Source organism: Athene cunicularia (assembly GCF_003259725.1).
Source record: "Athene cunicularia isolate RWA chromosome 2 unlocalized genomic scaffold, athCun1 chr2_part1, whole genome shotgun sequence".
Taxonomy (NCBI): Eukaryota; Metazoa; Chordata; class Aves; order Strigiformes; family Strigidae; genus Athene; species Athene cunicularia.
The window spans coordinates 31,649,326-31,674,127 of NW_020799095.1; the positions used below are offsets into that span (position 1 = coordinate 31,649,326).

The 24,802-nt window shown below is 38.2% G+C and overlaps 1 protein-coding gene across 5 annotated transcripts in view; it reads left to right on the plus strand.

Annotated features, from left to right (window-relative positions):
* CACNB2 (calcium voltage-gated channel auxiliary subunit beta 2) overlaps positions 1–24,802 on the plus strand; it is a 168,471-nt gene that overhangs the window by 27,275 nt on the left and 116,394 nt on the right. Inside the window, exon 1 of one of the 5 annotated variants that reach the window (XM_026842329.1) lies at positions 11,260–11,643. The exons of the other annotated variants lie outside the window; for them this stretch is intronic. Within the exon in view, the coding sequence (XP_026698130.1) occupies positions 11,593–11,643 (51 nt within the window). The 5' untranslated portion in view covers positions 11,260–11,592. Of the gene's footprint in view, positions 1–11,259; positions 11,644–24,802 lie in introns of those variants that run through there. 5 annotated transcript variants of the gene reach the window in all.

A 24,802-nucleotide genomic window follows, 5' to 3' on the forward strand; every position in this document is an offset into this window, starting at 1 on the left:
AAAAAAAAAAAAAAAAAAAAAAAAAAGTAAGAATTTAAAATTCAGTCTACAAGATGTTTTCCATTTCTAATACTTTAAGAAAGAGTTCCTTAAACTATTAGACATAAATTCCATGTTTATTTACCCTTCAGGAGATGGAAAAGGGATGTCCCTCCTCGCTCTGTCAGCCTCAACTGTGGGGCAGGCAGAGGATTTTGGGTGGGCAGGAGAGCACTGAGCATGCCAAAGCCATGCATCAGATTCAGAATAGTTTCTGTAGCAAAATAATGCTTTTAGAAAATCCCTGTGTTTTGCTCCATTGTCTTTTATTCCTTAATACCTTTTCCTTCTTTTATTTCTGTTACACAAGCAGCCTAATTGCTTTTATAATTCACATTCTCTCTTTTCTACAGGGTATATTCACCTCTCATCCTGAGCTAATCCCAAAATATTTGCTATGTACCACAAATAGCAAATGGGAGTTTTGTGTTCTGTTTTTGGTTTGTTTTTGTGGTGTTCTTTTTATTTATTTTATTTTTTTTTCTCGAAGCTTCTTTCCAGCAACCTCTTGTCTAAATATTGCCCAGCAATCCTGTGGCATTCTCCAGATCTGGGACACAAAATCATTCTCTTAATTCCCATCTCTGATTGCTTTCTGCTTCTGACCAGTCTCTGGAGCTGAAGCACACAGATTTAGTATGTTTGATTTGCTGTGACACTGAAATCTTTTATCAGCCAAGAATAAAAAAACAAAACAAAAGAAAAAACCCTACCCAAACCTGTTCTTTCTGCAGTTGCTGTACAGGAGGAAGCACAGTCTTAAAGGAACCATAACTTTCAAAATTCTCTCCAGGTGATCCAAAGTGAACATGTATTTTAAGTTGTATTATGTTATACTGATCTGAATATTTGCTGTGTCTAAAAGGTAATAGAATTTGGTGTGGAAACGTCATGAGAAGGGAAAGTGGTTGGCATGGGTCAGTATCAGTGAAAATGTGTCTTAAAGAGATTTATAGAAGTAACCCCAGTTTCAGGAAGATAAATATGTATTTTTCTTAATGGATGCCATCAGCAATACTAAATCCACATGTAAAAGGCCTGGAAGTGTGGCGGATGTTTACATAACGTAGGCCTTAAACATCAACTGCATTAAACTAACCAGGCATTTAAATGACAGTGTTGCATCCAACACAGTTTGGTTTTTTAAGCTTCCTTGTACACGCTTTATGAAAGCTTTATGGAAATAATTAACTGAATTAAAGAGGAAATGGAAGAAGATTCAGAACAGAAAAAAGCCAATATTAGTGGTGCTTAAAGCTGATAGAAAGTCTCAAAGCCTCTAAGAGCCATGTAAGATGTTCCATGCTGCATGGGCAGTCCAGTGGCCAGGCCCTGCCTGCTGGGGGGACAACTGGCTGCCTGTCCCACCAGGCAGGGACATAGGGGAGTCTCTGGAAAGACAGTACAGAGGTTTAGCAGCACAGTGTCTGTCTGGCTTGATGCTGTATGGTGCCAGATTGAAAGAAAACTCCAGATGACCAGGTGAGGATATAAAATGGAAATACTTGAATTGGCTTAGAAACAATGGTGAAACAAGTACAATTTAAAGTACATTCATGTCCATAAATGGGACCTGGCTTTGCCTGTAGGAGTGCTGTCTAGCACTGAGGCTGTTTCTTTACATGGGAGCTGAGGAGCATCAGAGGTTTCCTGGCACAGGACCACTACTCTGTAGAGTTTTCAGAGTGGTCCCTGGTGTGTGTTTGGCCAGGACTAACTTGCAGTCTTTCAGGCAGCTCTTAGGCATTGCTTGTGAGACAGCACAGGCCAGGTAGTATTGCTGCAGGGTGGTTTGGATTCAGCCATCCGCTTTTGAAGGGGAAGAGAGTTAGTTTAATACAATGGACTTGGGCAACTCCAAGCCAGATGGCTTCAGTTCAGAATGGTCCAAGCATGTTTGATGCATTAGACTCCGGTACGAAGAGCCAAGAGTATTGTTCCATGCTAGTAGTCACCGATTTGTCTTCTGGGGCCCTGCAGTGATTGCTCTAGTAACTGCTAGAAGTAGACCAGGAGCCAAATAAGACAGGGGGAAAAGTTGTGATCTTCCTTTGACCCTTGGAGCTACCTCCATGTTTATTGAAAAAGCCTTTCTGGTTTTGCCCTTCTATGAAAGATGGGCATTTGCATGATGAAGATTACATTTTAGCAATCATTTGTAAATCATGTTGTGCTTGATAATTCACAGAGCAGTAGCTGTTTTGCAGACTAATTTTCTGTTTTTACTGTACAGCTGGTCTGAAATGCAATCAGTGATATTGCACTCTCTGTTAAAACATATTAAGACTCTTTTGGTTAAATTGTTCTCCATGTTCTCCTGCTTTTGAAAAAATAGTACCTTCACAAATATATTGTGTGTTGAAAGTGAAACTTTTCAAGCAAAATACTCATACTGGCTATACAGCAAAGTTAAATAGGAAACACAGTGCCTACTGCAACTTCTAGTTATGGGCGAAATCAGGTTTAAAAGCAGGATATATCATGTCCTTGGCTCTTGGAGAATATTAAGGAGGTAATCATGAGAAAGAAATGGGCTGAATTATATTAGGGAGGAAAATAAAATAACACTATCAGCTGAAATCTCTGTTTGCAGATATAATGTAACCTTCTGGGCAGTTCCTGCTGTTATGGGCTGTCCCTCTGCTGCCTAGTTCGTGGTCAAAAGCACTGTTTAATGCTCTAGGGAAAACTCCTTCTCATAACCTGGTACTTGACAGTACTAACATCTGTACTGATCTGTGTAATTTAATGAAAATGTAGAGCAGTTCTTTTAATGTATATTTTTTCCTCCACTATACAGTCATCTAAAGGGACTTCTTGCACCCCACATTTGGGTGTGATGTTTATGGACAACTTGTGCTTTAACATAGCAAGAGGTTGCTTTTTATTTTACCAAAGGGAAAGTTAAGTCCTTGATCGCAAAAACAGAATCAGAATTAAAAAAAAAAAAACAAACAAACAACCAAACAGCAAACACAAACAAACAAACAAAAAAAACCCATAAAAGCAAAGAAAATGAAACTTTAAGTATATTTAACACCAAACTCCTTCCCTGGAAGATTTTGCAGAGGCATCTCAGCTATGAAGCTTTAAGGGCAGCTTGGTACCGCGATGCTTCCTGGAGTTATATTTCATATATCAGCCTTTATGCTAGCTTTGGAAGTTGAAGAACTTGGTGTGTATCTCCTTTTCCTCTCGCTTTCTTTCCCTGATCTGTTAATTTAGCACTTGACATAAAACATGCTGCACCAAGTTAGGCCAAAGATTTATCTAGCTGTTTCCAGTAGTAGCCAGTAGCAGAAATAAGAAGAAATATAAGCTCAAAGCAAGCGTGAAGTGATACCATTCTACAAAACAGTTTATTTTCCACAAAATGTGACAGAAGAACTGTGACAGTGGTACTATATATAAGGTTTATTTAATGTGTGTTCACTGGCTCTTAATGGATTTGTATTCCAAGAATGTGTCCACTTGCTTTTTACTGCAATTCTGTCATTTATTGCGTATATTATTTACTCAACTATAGTTTCTGAACTTATGCTGGGATTGATGGGATGGCTCAGGTTCTTTCTTGAGGACTGACCTTTGAGATCAAAATGCTACAAGAGGGATACCTGATACAGGAGGGTTTATCTGCATGTGAATTCTGTTGTAACCATTAATTGGCACCTTCCTTCCACTTTAAAAAAAAAAAGCTTTCCTTTTTTTGGTAATTTTGTGAGCACATGACAAGTATTATATGTCTTGCAAAGACATGTGGCTTTGCAAGTGGATCTCTTGCGATGTCAGCTACTTGGAGGTGAGGTGCTGTAGTGAGAGCAGGAGTCTTTCTCTTACTACACCAAATTTTGGTGCCACAGGCACCAAAATATCATGTGCTTCCATGGCCTTCAGAACTAGTGGCCCCTTCTGCCCATATTATGCCTGCCTTAGCTCTCATCTGTGAAATGGGGGGAAAAAGCCTCCTTCATTTTACTGTGTTTCTTATTCTGAAGATAAATTATTTTTGAAGCTGTAGAAAATGCTAGTGATGGGCTGCTCAGAAAATTCAAAGGACAAGTTAATACAGGCTTCAGAGCAATACAGGAGGCCTGTGGCCCAAACACTCAGGAGAACAAAAAGGAGAAAAATGTATATATGGTAGCAGCGCTGTAAGCATTCATCTATCTGTGTGCTGAAAAATGTCGATCTCTGGAAATCAGAATGTGATTGTGTAGGTGAGGACAAGGGAATTCAGTTAAAGTTGACCAAATGCTTAACTGCTTTATTTTGCAGTCTTGCTAATCTTCTTTCAAAGTAGGCTCTGTGTGTAATATATTGCAGTTTAACCTTGGTATGACTATGTTTTTTGTTATTTATTCCCTGCTTATAATTAGAAAAAAAATCATTACAGTGTTTGATATACGAAAAAGAGTAAATTAGTAATTTTCTGCTGTATTATGTTGTTTTCTTGAGCATATTTACATATTTTAATTGGCAAGTAATTGCTTTCCTAATACAGATAAGTAGTGGTGAACTGTGAACTGCAAAATCCAGTGTCTTTTAGATTGATAGGTGAAGAGTCTACTGTTGTTTGCAAAGGATCACTGGAAATTCTGCATTGCTAGTCTAATAAACTATAACTTCCACCAGTAGAGAAAGATAATCTCAGATATTTGTAGGCTGTAGTATTCTGTGATGAATGGTTCTCCGAAAGAGAATGTGAAATACAATAGATGAATGTGAATAATCCATTCTTACTAGATTGATAGAAGTTGGGAAAATAATTTAAAAATAACTTATTTTTATTGCTTTTAATGAACTGTTGTACTGACCTATTTTTGATATAATCTTAGAGGCTGTAATCTGAAAACCATTCTCTGATTCCCTGTAAACCAGTGCACGTTACTGGATAGTAGTTCTGGCTCATCTATTCATTTCAGCAAGACTTTTTCTTCACAAGGATGTAGTGATAATCCTGTTAATAATTTGATGTTTATGCAGCTACAACAGGATATCCTTGCATGATGTTTTTATTTTTGGTAGAAAAAAATGATTTAATAAGAAATTGAAATTGCTCTTCACTGGGGAAAAATTATGCTTAAGAAGAAAGATTATAAGTTATCGTGTCTTCATTACATATAGTCTAATGGGATATTGCATGGGGAGTTTTCACTAATTCATAGCAGTCCCTTCTGAACTTCGTTGTGGAGTTGCACATAAACACATACACATTCACTCACATATTGACAGTTGTTTCATGTGGACCACCCAGTGGTATTTTTTATCTTATTCTACTGCAGTATTAAATTGCTTTGCAGTCTCCTGAGTAAGACCACAGAGTAGTATATGTAATACTTTGTATACTTTGTATAAAAATAATGTAGAAGAATACTGACCCTTGACCTTCTCCCTTCCAGTATTTCCAGCTGTGGCAGTAATGGTCTGCTGTGGTTTTTATCCCCTGTGCAGAGATGCACATGAATCTGCAAAGCACAGAAGTTAAAAAAACCCACACTGGAATGCTTTAAGGGTGTATGTCATACAAAATTGCATTATTTATTTCATTCCTTTCTAGGGAGAATACGTCTTATCTTGTATGTTCAATTGAACAGAATTGCATATTAGTTCTGTTTTTCAAAAATACAGATGTCTGTTAAATAGAAATGAATTTATACATACAGAAAATGTCTGTTGGACCTTGCACAGTAGAAATGGGCCCCAGATGTTACAGTTATGTAAGGGCCTAATCTAAAGCCAACCAAAGAGAACCTTGTGTGCTTCAGATCACACCAATAAGAACATTTTCAGGAGAATTAACATTGAAGGAGATTGCAGTAAGCTAGCATCGTCTGTAGCTACTGTAAGTATAAAATCAAAATGTATGGCTGGAGGGGTGTGCCTTATTCACTGTGGCTGGAGTTAATTTTCATTTTGAAGGGGAAAAATGTGACATGAATTAACATTAATTAAAAAAAGACTTCATTTAAATGTTAAGCACAACTATATGTACCTTAAAGCTGTCATTTTTTCTGTTTACTTCAGTTAACTGTTTGTGTGTGGGTGGTTAATTATTGATGTTTTGAGTGTGAGATACTTGTTTTGAAGTAGATGTCTTTTCTGCTTTTAAACTGATAAAGCATTACATTGCATAGCTATTGCTATGCATTACAAAAGTGAAATTAAATTCACAAAGGGAGTTAAGACCGTGGTGGGTTATCTCGTAATACTTTACAGTGAGGTTTGGGTGGTAGAGGCTTCCTTTCCCCTGCTTTTGTTCTTCTCAGCTATTTCATCTTAAAAAAAAAAAAAAAAAAAAAAAAACAAACCATACAAATAGTTTCCTACTGGGCTAGGTATGTCATTCTCATCCTGGAAGGGTCTGACAAGTGCTGAGACCAGCAGAGGAAGGAAAGGCACTGCTGAAGGTACCAGGAGGGGGGCAAGAGTTGATAGGACCAAAAGCTCTTCTCTCAGCAGTGCTGTTGACTTATTTAACTTGTTAGTTTAGCTGCTTTGTGACATTTATGTTTTATATGCTGCACTCAGATTCCTATAAAGTGCCCAACACATCTTTCAGTACCATGAGGGAACTTAAATTTTCATCTAGTGATGAAGTTCCTTCTCTGAAGAAATTAAAAACAATCTCTACGTGCTTTGTGAATCCTGCTTTCCTAACCAACATCTAACTTTGAAGTGTTGCTGCACATTGATCCTGCTTTAAGGATCTTACAGTAAGGCAGTGTCATGTAAAAGTGGGAGTGTATTTAGACTGGTGGAATTCCACATTTTCCATGAAACTGATTTTTGGCAAAGCAGTGTGTACTTGAAGTCAGGAAGATCAGCCTCCACGAAGATGCAACAGTTTGCCCTCAGATGCAACTGCTGCTCTCAGGAGCAACAGTTTGCAAGACAAATTCCTCAGGTTGGATTGCTTAGAAATGAGGAATATGAAGGTGAAGTTCTTAGTAAGTCAGGCACTCTTATTGTGCATTTTAACTGTAAAAAATAGCTGTGAACCTTTTTCTCCCACTAGATATCTAACCAAGTCAGCTTGCCCTTATTTAAAAAAAAAAAAAAAAAAAATCTTCCCTGTGTGTTACAGTAACCCTACTGGTTTGAGTAATCACTTGTTTGAAACTTTCAAACCTGTTTTGCAGTATTTAGGTGTTACAGAATTTTCTCCTTTATTTTGTGACAAATGTTTAATCTTCAGTCCTCTCCCACCTACAGAAAATAGTTGACTTTTTAAGGGCCACAGAAAGAAAAACAAGAGATTGAATTTATGTCTGGTAGTGAAGAAACTTTTTCTCGGAGGTGGGAGACACTGTTGGTGTCCTTTACTCAAACTGGGCTGAGGGTACTCGGAAAGCGGTTGCCCATCCTACAGGTCAGCTCCCCACTGTGCTGGGTGAACAGCTGGGTTATTGTCTTTTGCTAGAAGTATGACCAGTCACTCACCATCACAGCTGGGAGTCTGCTGCATGAGTGGCCCTATTCAGTTAATGTGCAAAACACCAAGGGGGCTGACCCTTTGGTAAAGATCTGAGAGGGAATGATGAACCTGAGAAACCTTAATGAACTTTGACATCAGTTGAGGAACTGAGTGGTCTCCTGCCAACAGGACTTGGGTGGTTTTGCGTGTTTTCTGTGGAAAGGCTGTTGCAGCAAATTAAGAAATCTGAGCTTGGGTCTGTTTGCTACTGAATTGTTGACTCTGTGAGCTTTGACTAATTTATCATCTGCCTTCTCATAAAAAAATTCGTAGATGTCAAAATTCATGTATATCAACTTTGTGTAGGCATGTACAGTGTTCTCTCTCTTCTGTTAAATAAATGAGGGACTTTAATACCTTGAAGTCTTTTAGGAAGACTATGGATCTTTGAAAAGGGGAAAGGAAACTTCTAAAGTTGACTCTTACCAAGTGAGAAGAGCTGATAACATATGTAACTTCTACAAATGACAAAGGGCTAAATACCTTTAAACAGGGAAAGGTAACAATTTGGACCATACTTAACTCAGCCTGAGGTCTTTGTATGGAATACTTGGACACCTAAAGAACTGGCTGAGGAATCTCAGAAACATGAAATTGTCTTTTGAGAAATTGTGTGAGACTGACGTACCTGATAGCTGAATAAAAGCAAATGTGATGTCTCAGATAACTGAAGAAAAACAAATGCATTTTCTCCTTTTAAAAGGGAAAGGAAAGGAGAAACAGAAGAATTCTCCTGTATGTATATATATGTTAGGTTTAGACACGTGGATTTGCAAGTTGCCATGCATTACCTGTTCATGCATTCATTCATCAGCAAAGGCCAAATAACATAATCCATACTGAGGCTGTATTACAATAATTTGCCTTAATTTGTATGCCATATGCTAAGCATGCCCACATGTCCACATATGGATCAGCTGATGTGCAATAACTTGGTGATGAGAAAAATTACTCATATGTCTAAGCTTTTATTATTTCTGAGTTATTGACTATTGTGATCTCTAACAACTCATTTTTTATCTGGTTTGTCAAGAAGAACTTTTTTAGACAGACATCCATTTTCAACTTGGGATGGAAAGAGGCAGAGTCCGGATACCTTGCTTTGTTAAACAAAAAGACAAAACCAAAAAAACCTTAAACATTCACAAACAAGCTTCTATTAGTATGTTACTGAGTATTTAGTCAATTAGTGCTTCTGTTTTCTCATGTGATTAATGGCATTTGTAGTCCAAATATAATAAAATTTCATAAGGTTGTGTTTAAAATTAATGGAGACTTCTGATGAAAACACTGTATGAATACAGAGTACTAAGATTTAATGTTAAAGCTATTTCTTCATTATCACTATATAAGATTAAAGAATGAATGAAAATAGTAATTACTGGATGAATTCTGTTCCTGTTCACTTAGCAAAGACCATATATTTTTCTGCAAGTGGCTGAAGGTCACTCACTTTTGTTCTAAGGCACCTTCATTTTTCAGGATACATGCAGCACACAGCTTTTAACAGACCTTGTACTTCTTAGGTGGAGATTCACCCTGTTGGGCAAAAAAGGGCAGAAATCATTTAGCATTTACTATTATACTAGTTCCATGACTGCCTGCTGCTCAGAAGTGTGTTGTGGTTTTTTTTTTGTTTTTTTTTTTTTTTTTTTTTTTTTTTTTTTTTTTTTTTGTTTGTTTTTGTTTTTTTGTTTTTTTCTTTAAAAAAAAAGTTTTCTATTCTATGTCTAGAAAATTTAGGGAGCCTTTGAAACTTTGTGATCAGTACCAGGGAATTGCAGTTTAAATCATCTTATTACTATGTTTTCTAGTACAAAATTATTTTGTTTCATTATTGTGATGCCAAAATTTGCCATGATGACAGCCTGGTCTTGCAAGCTTAGTTATAGTATTCTGTAAAATCTGCTGAAGGGCAGAAAATAAGCCGCTGGAATCAGAGCTGCCCTGTCCTAATTGCGATATTACAGCTGGGACTGTGATTGTGTATTCTTCGGAGTATTTCTGATTTGCCCCAAGGTGTTTGTGTCCCACAGCATGTGTTAAAGTTTTTAAGTATGATAATTTTGCCAAAAAGCTAGCTCAGTAATTGTACTGTAAAAACTCCCAACTTTATTAATACAGTATTGCATCAGAAATTGCTGTACTTCTCACAGCCTTCTAAAACTGTATTCGCTGAAGTTTACTGTTTGCTTCCTCTGCACAGTAGTTGTTTCAACATTTCCAGTTTAATAATGCATCCCAGAAGTGCCTTAAGGAAGTCTAATTATACAAGAAGTTGACAATGTTCTGTGTTTTTCTTTGCTGAATCTATTTCAGGTAAATAGAAATCTCTATTTAATGCGAAACAAATATTTGGCTATTATAAAAAACTTATGCAAGGTTTCTACTTATTTAATTCTATTTTGGCATCTGAACTGAACCTAACATGAATACTGGTTTCTGAAAGTGGTAAAATTTTAACAATCCTGCATTCCCAGACTCCCCTTGCAGAAAACAAAAACAAAACAAACCAACCACCTGATCATGTCTCAACCAAAAGCTACTTCTAGTTTAAATGAGTTAGAATTGTTAACAATGTGGTATGCAGCTAACACAAATAAGAAGTCCCATTTTAAATGATAGGGAGAAGAAGATAACTTTATATTGACCTTGGTACACCTTAGAAGTGACTATATGAAAATATGTATAGAAACCAGTTAACATAAATGGAAGCCAGTCTCAAATTTTTATTAAAAAAAAAAAAAAAGAAGTTTTGATTCTAATTGTGAGATGTGTAGGTGAGGTCTGCCCTTCCCTCTCCAACTACCATCGACTTTACAGAATCTCCTTACAAAGTTAGTGTTAAGAGTTTGGCCTTTGGAAAGAGACAATGTTTCCAGCTCTCATGGACCTGAGTTTTGACTTTATGGGGCTTTGCTTGTTGAGCATGCCTATTAAAGATCAGTCTCGAGGTGTAAGCAGAGAAGATTGCCTAGCTCAATGAGCAGCTGGAGCCAAAAAAAAAAAAGCTTGTGCTTCTTGCTAATCTCAGAAGTCACTGCCTCAACGTTTGTTATCTCAGTGGTAGCAGGAGCAGAAAGATGCTTCTCTGCAGCTCTTTCTCTGTTCATACTATTCCCTGCCTGTTACTGCCTCCTCCTTCCTCCTCTTTACTACACCTCCGGAAGCCTCTGACCAATGCAGATGTGTATCCTTCATTCTTCTTATTTATATTTAACCTATACTCTTATTTTAAGCCAGTTGACCCTAATCTTGCAAACTCTTAAACTCATTAGAGCCAATAATATTATTCATGTGAGTTTCCCTGATGATTTCAGTGGGCTGGCTAACGCATGGAAGTACTGCCACGCTGACGCGTCTAATGAGGGTTTTTTTTGGGATGGTAATTTTTATAAGGAACCATGATTAGGGTTCATTTGAATGTATCTTCTGCCATAATATATCTTCAACCTTTATTATGGTCGAGCATAATTTTCCTTTTGCAGGGGAGATTTCCAATTTGAAATATCAGTGCCTAATATCCCTTTTCAGGAGGAGAAAAAAAAAAAAAAAGAAAAAAAAAAAATCACATCCCTAAACATCAAGAAGTGTGATTATGCAGTGTTCATTTTCAGATACTTCTCCATGATTTGTTTCTGACTGCGTAGCCAGTTGTTGTATTTTTAACAGAGGCCATGCACGCTGCAAGGCATGCATATGAGATTAATAAAATGTTATGCTACTCCAGCAAGTGTGCAGGCTTCATTCCTAAAGAGGCTGACGTCATCAGGAGCGTGGAGCCCTCCCACTCCTCCTTGGTAATTGATGGTGACGGGTTCTCTGCTGAGCTGTAACCTAACATAGGGACTGAATCAGATCAACAGCTGAGAGAAATCTCCAGTGAACAGTATCGCTCCATATAGACAAAAGCTGGACACTTCGAACCGGGCCTTAGACGGACAAGAAATTCAAATAATGGTTAATGCAGGCTGATTTGCTGAAGTTTTCACTGGTGCACTGCTTTGTGTCGGAGATTTTGCTCCTGTAAGAAGTGTTGCTGCTGCTGGAAGGGCTGGCCCACTTGGTACAAGGCTGACATGCTTGACAGACGCCTGATGTCTCCTCAAACTAAGCACATTACTCCTGGGGTAAGCATATGTTGAAGGAGTGCAGGCCAGATGCTCGGGAGACCTTTAATTTTACAGTGCAATGTACAGGCTGGCTTGCAAGTTAACTTAATTACAGTTAAACTGTTTCATTTTGCTCTCGTCTAGCCAAGCTCAAACGTTGTTGAAAAATGTGCCAGTCTTTGTGGAAGTCCATTTTTTTTTTTTTTTTTTTTTTTTTTTTTTTTTTTTTAATTTTGAAAACATACTAACTTGCTGTTACATTGAAAAACTGAAAAAAAAAAATAGAGTTGAGGGGAACAGAAAGCACTTGCAGGTGGCTGTTGCTGAGAGTGCTTCTGTCTTATAACCCTATTAAAATAGTTAAAACGAAGTAGCTTGCTGTTTGTTGTGTGTTTTGGGGGTTGTGCCGAATTGTTTTCTCCTCAATACGAGAGCAATGGGACTCTCTGCTGGCAGTAGTTTGAAGTACATTCTCTTTACAGATACAAATGTTACACTGTATTATTTTCATTTGGGTTAGGTTGTAACATGCTCATGTCTTGGTTTGGCAGGATTGGACCAGCTACGTGTATCCTGGGGCCAGGGACTTACCGTAGCGCAGATCCTACTACTGTGGTGCTTGTGAAATAAAATATAGATGACAAATATTGACTGTTCTTTGTTTTCTTTTTTACACTATGGAAAACAAAGGATGGAGATTAAAATAAAAGTAATATAGGCATAAATTTAAGCCAAATGTTAGGCTTAAACTTGCTGCTTTCTATAACCTTTATGAGAAATAGAATATGGCTGCAGTGAAAGAAGTGTAACATAGACATGACAATAGCTTTCCAGAGTTACTCTGAGAAAACCCAGGAACAGTGTCTTGTGTAATGGCTGCTCCACAGCTTTCTTCTAGAAGGTAAATAGATCTGAATCAGTTCTATTCTTGTATTATTTAGGGATCTCCACATAGGAAGCTGAGTAGTTATAGCTAACATCTATTCTATACTCCTCTTACGGACAACTTTTCTTTACTCAAATTAGAACATGTTTGTATGTTTGTGGGGGAAATAATGGAAGTGTGCGATGAAGTAGGAAGGTATACAACTACCATATGCAACTCCACTGAACTTGTTTTCAGCATGGATGTTCAGAACAGCTGAAATCAGCTACTAGTAAAATTGCAGAATCACTTATGTTGGAAAAGACCATTGAGATGATTGAGTCCAACTGTAGCTATAGCTGCCTTTAGCCTTTTCTTAGGTAGTTAATATAGTTAAAAGCTTAAGTCCTTAAGTCTTAATATATATCTTCTCCAGGCAGTTCTTAAGAGATCTGACGAATTAATGTGTTTTGGAGTTCTCTGACAATCTCAATAAAATTCTAAATGGGGAAAAATTGGAGAATAACTTTTTTGATGGGAATAGGGTGTAAAATGAAAAAAAAAAAAAAAATCAGTTGGAAAATACTGTTTTCCTGAAGAGAAGCTACTTGATGTTAGAACTGAGCACAAATAACGTCCATGTTTCCATGCTACATTTTCATCATTCTGCCTACTGGTTATCAAATACTGTCATCAAAGGGAAGGTAAGTTTGATTTATGTGGGCTATAGAGGAAAACAAAGTTGTTTTCTCATATCACACAGGAAGAAGTCCAAACTCTACTTGGCATAGGGATAGAAGTCCTGGTGGACAGAGGAAAATGTGACTGTTTGACAGGGTAAGGGGATCACACAGAACAGTGCTGTGCATGTACAGCCCTTGTGAGCTGAGAGACAGCACAAATTAGGATAGGGGAAGTGGAACACAGGTAGAAAGGAATAAAATTTGGCTGAAGGGATTCAGCTATGTATATTACATGGATTTCTGAAGGTTTGGTCAACCCTTCTTTTAAAGTGATGGTTGATGACCGTTATTTTCATGTTTCCTCAGTTTCTGTTCTAGTTTCTAGATGTATCATGGGGGGAAGAAGACCATTTAGCTTTGCTAATGTGAATTTTGGCTTTAGTCACTTCTTTTTCAGAAGTGTTTCGCAGGAAACTGCTTGCAGATTAGCTTGTCTTGAGCGATACTAGTCTTCAAACATTATCTAATTGAAAAATAAATTGTTTAAATGGCTGAGAGGAAAGTAGTGGGAAGATTGAGAAGATTAAAAAAGAGATGCGAGTTGAGAACATTCATATTTCTTGGCATTTATGGTGAAGTAAATTAACTTTTGATGATAATCTCCTAATGACAGGTGTTGCACCAAAAGTGGATACAAACTGCATAATGGAAGAGAAATTCAGTTAAACATTTTCTGAAGTGCCAAAAATCAGGATGTCCCTTGTAAGAACCCAACCCCTGAAGTATTCAACTCAATTAAAATGTTACAGTACGATTAAATAAAATAATACTTATTGCATAACCATTGACATGTTTTCACCACCAACACAGTCCTTGTGACATAGAAATTCTTGAATATGGAAAGTTTGGTAGCTGCCAGAAAGTGTAAGCACATCAGGCAGGTTCCTTATGGTCTCCTGAAGCTGTCAGTTTGTCCTTACCTCACCCACTGTGCAGAGGGATGACATCCTGCCTTTTGCCAATTTATCCATGATTTCCATGGTATATTTTTAGCATCAGTGTAATATATAATTGCTGCTGCTATTTTTATTCAATTTTCAAATTGCAGTGAATGAGCTTAGGAATTCATAAACTTGGAAGGGCTAATTTTGCTATTTGCTTCCTAGGATGGATAGTGTGGAAATGCAGCATAACAAGGGTGTAAAAGGAGGGGAGGTAAAGTGCCTTGAAATTTGAAACTTCCATTGCATTCAGATATTCATTTGGTAGGCTACTAAACCACTGTGCTGCTTTTTTTTTTTTTTTTTTTTTTTTTTTCCTATAAGCCAAGATATAGAGGACATAATTTTGAAAATAGGTTTTCTAATTGCCTATGCACTTATGAATTTTTGCAGTTTTTTAATTACTGTTCTCTAAAGTCCTTTGTTGTAAGTACAGTATTTCTTTACAAATTTTTATGCACCACTGGTGCTGCATGTACGTTGCATGAAAGCCTGTGGTTTATATCATACTTGCCACTGCTAAATGACAGCAACCAATGTTCTGTGAAAACGACAGTTTGAAAATTCTCCATACTGTCTGAAAGACTAAATGTTTACATTGCTGCTCATGCCATCATCTTACATTTAAACAAGCTGCTGAATATTAAAGCGTATGGACACTCTTTGTATAACAGCTCTGAGTTTTTAGGTTGATTTCCTAAGACGAGATTTATGCAATCCCACTTTCCATCTGTTAGTTGTGCTTCTCAGTAACTTCAATCCAATGGCCAATTTAAATCAGTCTTGCAGAGGTCTCAGAAGTACTGAGAGTTTATAACAGACCTTCTTGGAGGCTGGGTGGAGCTGTTAAAGCCATTTGCTCGACTTGCCAGAATGTGAGAGTGAAGGCACTCTCTGGGCTCCTCTGGCACCCAAAAGGTAGCATCCATCCAGCCGATGAGCACAAGTTTAACTCCAGAGTAGCTGAAACAAATGCTACCTCTTGTTCAACCAGCAACTCAGGGAAAGGGAAAGGAAGTTTGGGGAGGGGAACCAAGGGTACAGAGCATGTGGTGTGTAGGGAAAACAAGAGAGAGCTGAAGGTATTGTGGAGGTGTGTGTGGGAAACCAGGCTTCATTACTTCTGCTGTTCACAAAACAACTTGTTTTTCTTCACCTTGTCATTAATGATACATTGCATTTTGCAGTATTTTAGTGGATATAAAGTTCTGGTTTTTTTCTGAATGTTTTGAGGCTGCTGAAAGGATGCTGACAAATTGACAATTTAGAATATTCATCCCTTAAAAATTATTAGCTTGATAGTTAATCGTATTGGTAGAATATTAGTATCAGAAAAAACAAACAAACAAAAAAACCCAAACCAAAACCACAACATTTTAATGCTCTCCTAGCAATTCTAAGTATAAAAGCTAAATTTCACTTTGAGTAGGTTCATGCTGATCAAAGCATCTCAGTAGAAAGACTGGCTCACAATTGCAATAGTTGTAAAGTAACTTAGTGTCTTCTCAGTTTGACGAAGCTCTCAATCAAGTATGTATTATCATTTCTGTGCAGTTCAGCACAGTCTTGTAAGTACACAGTTCAGCAGCTCAGTTCATCAGGGTAGTTTCCCTGAAAATCTGTGTGACCCAGACATGCTGGACTTTATTTTTTTTCCCTGTTATTAAGAGCCTTACGATTAGGGGGTTGGACTAGATGACCTTTAAAGGTCCCTTCCAAGCCAAATTATTCTATGATTCTATGTTTTTGCTTATTTGTTTAAGCACTATGCAGTGACTGTTTTTTATTTGAAAGTGTCTGAGTGTTTCTTTTTATGTCACACTCACATATATGGTATCATCATGTGATAATAAAATATGCATATCTTTCTTGCCTTTTAATAATGTAACAATGAAACAAGTATTTTCAAATCATAGTATTATTTGAAAGAGTAATATCTTCAGTATTTTCTTTCTAGAAACTACTAAATGAATATATGAGGCATCGGAAAAAAGTAATGTTTGAACTTTTTAAATACTGCTTTTCAGCAATATTTCCAGTTCATCTTGAAAACAGGGTCACTTTGGTGTGTAAGAATCAGGTTAATGCTTAATTATGTAATAGTTTCAATAGCTTATGCTACGGTGGAATGCTGGAAAAGTCGTTTTTAAACTAAGCATTTTGATAACTTTCTGCCAGTTCAAACTAAATCAGTGAGTTCCCAGAACATCATGATATTTTCTGGCTGAATATTTTGTCAAGAAAATCAGCTTCTATTACTGTTCCTTCACATGGATCTCCCAGCTTCATTAGAATTTGTATAGACTTAAACAAAGCAACTAGCATTGTAATGGCAGGAGTCTTTCATTTTAGGAGGAGCTTAAGATGTCTGAACTAAACTGCTTGAGAGAATAATTTCCTTCCTAAATTTTAAAAAGCAACTTTCTGCATTGATGGTAGTTTAGTGTAAATCCATATTCTGTTCATGTCATACACAACATAATATACAACTTAGGTTCTGTTTTATGAATTTAGGGGAGGAGAAATTCTTGTACCTTGAAATTCAAAACACTGTCTTTTTATAGGTCTCTACATTATTAAGATCAACAACAATGGATTTGATCAGAATTCTTACACTATTGACTTTTTTTATCGTGGTAAATCAGTTGTCTAGTAAATTTTTTGTACTTAGGAGGAGTTAGTGACTTTAGAAATCCTCACCCAACTCACCTTAGTATCACAGATTTGAACCTGAAAAAGGTAGTGAGAGATGACTGCTGAATCAAACAAACAGGTTCACCTTTAAAACTCTAACTGGAATGTGGAAAATGCAGGAGTGCCTTTCTTGGGATATCAGAGCCCTGCAGTCTCGACAGAGAAGGCAAGATATAGAAATGCAGTTTGAGGTATGCTTTTTGGTTTGATTCCTGAGCTTTCAGTATGGTCAGCCCTGAGGAACCAGCCTGTCCAGAGCATTCTTTTTATGACCCCTGATTGTAAATCGTAGCAAGAGGGAGGGGAAAAAATGTACCAAACAGAAAAATGTAATTGAAAAATCGCATTATTGCACCAATCTAGGAGAATATAACTGGGGAAAAAAAATGTATCATTTCAGTGTAGGAGAGGGAAGGCTGCCCTAAGTATTCATGTTCTTATTCTCTGACAAGATTCTCTTAATTGGGTGGACAAGGAAGACTGACTAAAAGTATCTTACCTTCATGCTGTGTCTCATCAGGACAGTTCTGAAAATGTCGTTGTAACATGTTGCATTAATTCTCTGTAAGGAACAACTTTATGTATTTCGTCCATTACATGGCAAACTATCGATTCCACTTAGCTAGCATACTGGTTCTTCTGACTGTGTTCTCACTGCAGTGCACTGAGAGTTATTAACCAGGGTTACACATCTGGCTCCCTGCTCATTAAACTGAAGTACGTTTCTGCAGTGCCAGGGTGACATCCATCCTCATAGGTGAGAGAGGCCAGTACAACAGCACATGTGATGCCTAAATTCCACTTAAGTCCTATTCTGAGCTCTGAAGTGGGTCTCAAGTGATACATAGTCCTTTTTGCAGAGACAAGTTTTCCAGCTTTCACATCTCACCAGAACCCATTTCACTGGAGCTTGTGAAATTGTACAAGCCAGTCTTTGCCAGAAATTAGACATAAAGTTTTTAGGCTTGCCAAAATGTGAACATCAGGAATACCAGAGGTTTCAAACGTAGTAAAAATGAGAAGAAATGGGAACTAAGATTTGAAGAAGTGATGAGGGAGGCCAGAGAAACCACAACATTTGGTGAGAATCAGTAACTTAAACTGATGGAATTGTGGAATAGTGGCTTGTGCCAAAAATGCATAAACAAAGCCAAAATATGCCAAAATACCTCCTGTGGTCTGCTGATGTGGCTCTGCTGATCAGGTGGACCTTTTTTTCTGAAATGAGAACAGAATTTGTTCAAGTTTTACAAGCACTTTTATAGATGCGATTTTGAGATAGGGTTGGAGTTGGTACGTGAATTATTATCTCATCTTAAAGACCAAAATAGTTGTAAAGGACCAAGGGCTTGGATCTTTCCTCTGCAAAGTATCAGTTGATAATATCCCGAGTAGGATAATTGCACAGTAATAGTAACCAGAGGACAACCTGTAGCTTGAGCACGATTTTCAGGACACGTATGTGGCAAGAGGTGGTTAATATCCCTGGCAATTCATGGTAGCTCCTGTATGCAGCTACAAGCCTCAGTCACCGGCCCTGGGAGATCAACATCTGGTGATCATCCAGCTGCTCGTGACACTTGAAACATTTCAGTTCACCCAGAAGCAGATGTGCTGAGTGTGAGAGTTAAAAGGCTTTCACTGAAATTAAATCCCAGTGTTTATGTAATGTAGCATTCAGTGTAGCAGCATGTAGTGCTGACATTATAGAGTTAAATTAGTAACTTTTCAGTGGAAAGCTGTATTTTTAAGGAACTATAACCATCACAGTCTGTTTTTCCAGAGTTCTGTAAGTTTTACATATTTTACTTCAAGATCTTAGTGTTATCTGTGAAAATTGGTTCTATTATTGACATTCTTGTGCTCAAAAGAATATGCATTTCCCTTCTTGCCATTAAGAAATATAGTAAAATGAACATTATCTCCGTTTTAGTCTTCAGGGTATATTTTTTTTTAAATGTGGTTGTTAAAGACAATTTTTTTCCAACCACCTAAACCTCTGAAAAAATTGCCAGCTGTTTCAGAAGTGTTTGGCTGCACATTTGATTGCAGACGACTTGTGTGAGTATCCTAGGCCACCAACAGTGTACTGAGCACTTGACTTGTTCTTTCTGTCTGTATCTCCATTCTCTGTGCTTCACTGATGTAAGGCTACAAGAAGACAGTGTTCCCCATGATTCTGCATTACATTTAAAAAATAAAAATAATAAATCTTGCCCATGCATGGGAACAACCACCAGTGGGCAGATCTTCCTTTTACACCACCTCTCCAATATCCAAGTGATACAGAGGATCCATAGCACGACAGGTATTTGTATTATGTATTCATAATACAAACAGTTTCAAACTTTTGCTATATTCCTGACACTTGTTGTGAGTTGAGTTAAATGTCTCAACATCTGACTGCAAGAAGAATGGCAGCCTGTTACTTCTGCAACGCTGTAAGAGCATATTCATGTTATCTTTTCAGTGCAGGAGGAGATAGCATGTGCCCCTAATCTATGTATGTTTGCAAGTTGAGAAGTTTAGTCTGCTGTTAATGTTATCACTGCTGTATCCTGAAATAGAAAACTGCAGGCAGATTGGATTGTGTTAGAGAATGGTAACCATAATAACCAATAACAATCTGCAAATGATAAGCAGCTTTAGTGTTTAAAAATAAAATTTACATAGCATTCCAATAGTTTCATGGGCATGCTTTCAGCTTTTATTTTATTATTCATTTTAAGCTTGTTTTTGAAATTTAAAATGTGGCATTAATCTTAAGGAAGTGTTTCATTACTGCATCTTGAATGAGTTAATATTGGTTTATTATATAGCTAAATTAAATCTCATAGAATAAAATGTTACTTATCAACCCTCTTTAAGATGTACACCATCTGTAAAGGAGAATTACAAATGTCTTACATGCTGTATGGAATTTTATGTAAGGAGATGGACTTTGATTTCATGGCTAGATGTAAAACCAGAAAAGAAATACAATGTCTGCTGGAGATAAGTGCAAAGCATCTTGATGATTTGAAATCTGCACCATGTTCTGGGATGCTACCCAACATTTCTGCTGATATGAAAATGAAAATAAACAAATAAACTCCCCCCTTTTAACTTGACCCAAAACAGGCTATTTTTTCAGGGTGCTTTAAAAGGAAAGGAAGATGTCATTCTTCATGAAAGAGGAAATCCAAATCATGTCCTGGTCCCTCAATCCCCCTCCTTCCCTCCCCTCAACCTACAGATAGGGGTGTTTAGCAGGAGTCTGGGAAAATCAAACTGAATTACTTACCTGTTGTGAAAGTATATGAGCCGCATGGTGCTATGATCAAGCTGTTAACTCTTCTGGGTTAACCTGTTTTCAGTATCCCTTGCTGAGACAGTCGTATCATTTTCATAAAATACTTGGATGTTTCTGAGAACACAGAGACTTATTTCCCGGTTGTTCTTAGCTGCTGAGAAAGCGGTTACTACCATACTGCCTTCAGAGAGTAACAGCGGCAGTGAGAAGAGTTGGAAAAGGCCCACACTTAAGAATCATGGGCTTCAGATCTGTCCTGTAGCTCTTTCAAGGCAATAAACACTCCTGGAGGTGTAAGCAAGCCACAGTTTATGGTGCTGGAAGTGTTATTCTCAACAGTTACCCTGACCACCACAGGAGAAAATCAATGGGAGGGCTAAGATTCATAGGAAAAAACTGAAAAAATACCAAATTACATTGCCAAAGTTCCCTTAAGAACGAAACACTTGCATTTACAAGAGACAGTTCCTAGCTGTGCAAGAGAGAGAAACAAGCTGTTAACATTCTTCACTGGGATGTGAATTTGAATGTGAATTAGGTAAAAGAGAGTCAATTACTTTCCATCAGAGTTCCTGAAGAAAAATTTGTTGTTACTGTTGGATGCCAGTTGAGAGATTCTTGTTTATTGAGGAAGATCTGTTTATTCTATTAACCTTGACAACCATGTCAGCAGTTTTTTCTGTTTGTTTTCCTAAAGGCACTACCTTGAAGTAGTAATACAAAGTTATTTATAGTGCAGACAATTCATAGCTATGCTTGGTCAGAGATTAGATACTAGAGTTAAATGCAATCCTCCTAGACAGTTTGAAAAGTCATTATGCGTAATCTTAGAAAATTAAAATGGAGAGATGGAATCACTAAAATATCAGTGTGAACTAGGTAATTAAAATGGAGAGATGGAATCACTAAAATATCAGTGTGAACCAGGTAACTTTTATATGGATTTGTGATGGTTTCACAGAGTGGTTGAGGTAAGAAGGCACCTCTGGAGCTAGTCCAGCCACCTGCTCAGAGCAAGACCACCCAGGACCATGTCCAGACAGCTTTTGAGTATCTCCAAGGATGGAGACTCCACAACCTCCCTGGGCAATCTGTGCCAGTGCTTAGTCACCCTCACAGTAAAGTAAAAATACCAACAAAACAAAACAAATGCCACCACCACTAACAAAAAACAAAAAAAAAGGTTTAAATGGAATTTCCATGGAATATTTCGATCTATGTTCATTGCTTCTTGCCTTTTGACTGGGAGCCACTGAGAAGAATCTGGCTCGCTCTTCTTTAGTCCCTCCCACCAGGTATTATACATGTTAACAGATTTTTATGAAAGGAACAAAATTTACAGAAACAATCAGAGCAAAGTCCACACATATTGACACACCTGCATTTTTACCTGTTTGCCTCTGTTAACAGATGTTTAATATTGCTATTGCTGTCATGGATTCTACAGATGAGCAAGGGCTACTCTAAAAGTACTTTTGTACAGTAGAAAGCTAAAGAAGTGATTTCTTTCATTCTTGTGATTTATTCATCATTTCAGACTGTAGTCTTGACTGTCACAGTCAAGCCTTCAGGTAGTTTGGTATTCTTTAGAACGAAGGCTGGTTCTTAAGGCCTAGTCTTCATCAAGTTGGGTTTGTGTACCTGTGTAGCGCTTTGTCATAAATCTTCAAGCACACATCCTGCTGGAAAGTACCAGTGGAAGAGAGGAGCAATTCCACACTTTCTTTCCATCTTCTTTTTTTAGAGCGCCATTGCTGTAGTATTGGCAATTTCTGCCTTTATCCCAGTTCTGTTGCTATCCTTTATCCCAGTTCATTGCTATCTCTTGCTGAAGTTTCTACCCTACAGGTTTCTCAGTAGCCCCTGTTTGCTTCATCAGCCAGTTCTGCCCAGGCATCCCATCTCAGCATCTCTGCCCCTCTCCTCACCATCCCTCTCTTCCCTGGTTACATCCTACGGCTCTGCCCCTCTCCTCACCATCCCTCTCTTCCCTGGTTACATCCTACGGTCAGGCTAGTCAGGTAGCCAGGTGTCCCTGTGCAGGTCTTTTCAAATCCTATTGTGTTCCCTGCCTACCATGAACATTTTTCTTGACTAATCTTAAACTGTGTCTTCTGGCTGGCTTTTAGCACCTCCTCCCTGTAGGTCATGCAGTCACACTGTTTCCTTCCTTGTTCTGCTCTCTGGATTTCTGCCCTTCCCATTCTACCTACCTCTCCAGTCCCCTCGCTGCCAGATTCCTTTTTCCAACCTACTTCTCCCTCCCTCTCTCTCTCTCTCTCTCTCTCTCCCATTTCCACTTCTGTGTTCAATCCTATGTGAATCATGAAATTCTTGCCTGTACTGCCTTGCTGCAAGGGTCAGCAGCAGTGTGACACTGTCTGCCCTGTGTTGGCCAGTCCCATGCTGCACCGAGCCACTGGGGCAAAGAAGTGGAGAGAAAACCCACTGCTGTCACTTAGCTGGGAGTGGACCACGTGTCATCCAGAAGTGCTGTGCTAAATTCAGACACCCTCAGCAGGAGTAGCATTTTTGTAGACTTTAACTCTGGAATCATAAAAGCTATATAAAGATTTGCTTTGTGGAGCCCTGAGATACACTTGGGTACCTGTCATGATGTTTTAGTTCAAGAGAGCAATGAGCAATTCAGCTTATTTACTGTCCAAGCTGCCAGACTCTGGCTGCCTGTACTGTCTGTAGTGAGAATTACTTGTGACATCTAAGTCACTTTTGGTGACAGTCTGAATAATGCCCTAAGTCTCTATTGAGTATTTGTGAACTGCAGTCCTCCCTGATTTCATATTCATGCCCAAAGTACATCAGCTTATGAAACTATTAAAAAAAATCACCATAGTTTTTAATACATAGAAAACAGAATGTTTTCCTTATTTTTGATGGTAGGAGCGGTTGTGACATTCTTGCAGATTTTTTTTTTTTTTTTCAAATTTAATTGTGAGAGCCATATCTGAGAAAGAAGCAATCAAGTTACAGCACCCAAATTGCAGTTGCTTATAAGAGCTGTATCAGACAAGTGAAGTTATGGGTGGTGACACTAGCTTTGCCTAATATGGACAGATGTGGTTTCACACTAAAAAAGCTGTGCAGTAAAGGTTAGGCAATTACATTAAAACTAGTAAGTGTATGTAACCACACTTATTCAGCATCAATATTGGCAAATAACCTGGACAAGTGATTATTACATTCCACTAGCAGTGTCTCGGGTCTGTTATTTACCTCCATGCAGGAGTGGTGCATGTTTTGCTTACCTTCTGGGAACACAGTATTATGGTATTACTTGTTTGAAGTGTAATTTGCAGTTGATATAATGTGAAGTGACCAGTTTGGCTGACAGATTAAACTACTGCTATTTTGTAAACATATGGTTGAAAGTAAAATTAATGTCTTCTGATTTCTGGTTTGCTCTTTCCAAGAGTGTATAGCTTGGTTTTAACTCTGCTTGTGAATACACACATGAACTTAAAAAATCCAGACTCGGGAGTCACATCACATACAGTCAACAGAGAACCAAAGGTCTGTTTCTACAGAGAAGGCAGTTTGACAGAAGAATATCGTACTAACTCATGCAAAGAAACAGGTAGTCAGGACAAGTGAGGGGTGAGGTAGGGGGGGAGAAATAGGGAAGATGTCTACAGTGTATTTGAACTATTTTGTTGCTGGTTTTGTTAGGATCTTTTTCTCTTCTGTGGAAGAGAAGGAATTTGAGTAGCACAGACTTTTCTCAGTGCTATATGTGTTCATGGTATCTTGTCATGATATGTTGTGTGTATTATATTAACATGATTATAGATATAAATGGGCAAGCATTCAACCGCACATTTCCTCCTTCAGACATTACATATGCCATAATTTTTCCTAGAGCTTACATATAGTTCTGATTGTGGGATATAGTGATAGCAGAAATACGAACTATAAGGAGTTTAGAGGACTGAACAGAGAGGGGATGGGTTTCCTAGTGCTATTTTAGAGCTGTTTTGATCGGAATTGTGTTACTGGATGCCAGCTGGTGGCCTCCTCCCCAGTTGTGAAGGACAGCCTTTCCCAGAGGGCAGTATTTCTGTGTGCCTGGCTTACTTTATGCTGTATTCTTAAACCATCTTTTAATGAGATTTGTTTTTAAAGTCCCATCTTAATATTAGATTGGGAATACTGTTGGTGAATTATTAGCTGCTTTTATTCTTTCTTGCCTGCTCTACCTGGACTGGAAGCTGGCCAGGAGCGAGGCAGGGCCTCAGGCTCTTCTGCCACAAGCCGTGCTGTGGAGGTAGCGGGTCTAAGTTTTCTGTTACCGAAGTGCCATCGTGGCACTTATAAAAGTTGCACCGCGTTCGGCTAGCAGAGCGGTCTGGGATTAATCGGCAGAAGGGAGCAACGAAGTGAGGGAAGCATAGCAGCACAAAGCTATCCTGGACTGATTTTTTTTTTTTAATAGAGATAGTGAGATAGCTCCATGAGTTCCTGCACAACTCTCAGAGGAGCGAGGGATAAACCTAGACGGGCCCGGGTAACCCAGACGGTGAACTGCCTCTTTCTGAGCTCCTCCAAGTTAAACTAGTCGCTTTGGCTCGCTTCCCCCGACCGCGCCATTTGCTCCCGCTGACGAATTCGCCCCGTCGGGCCCCGG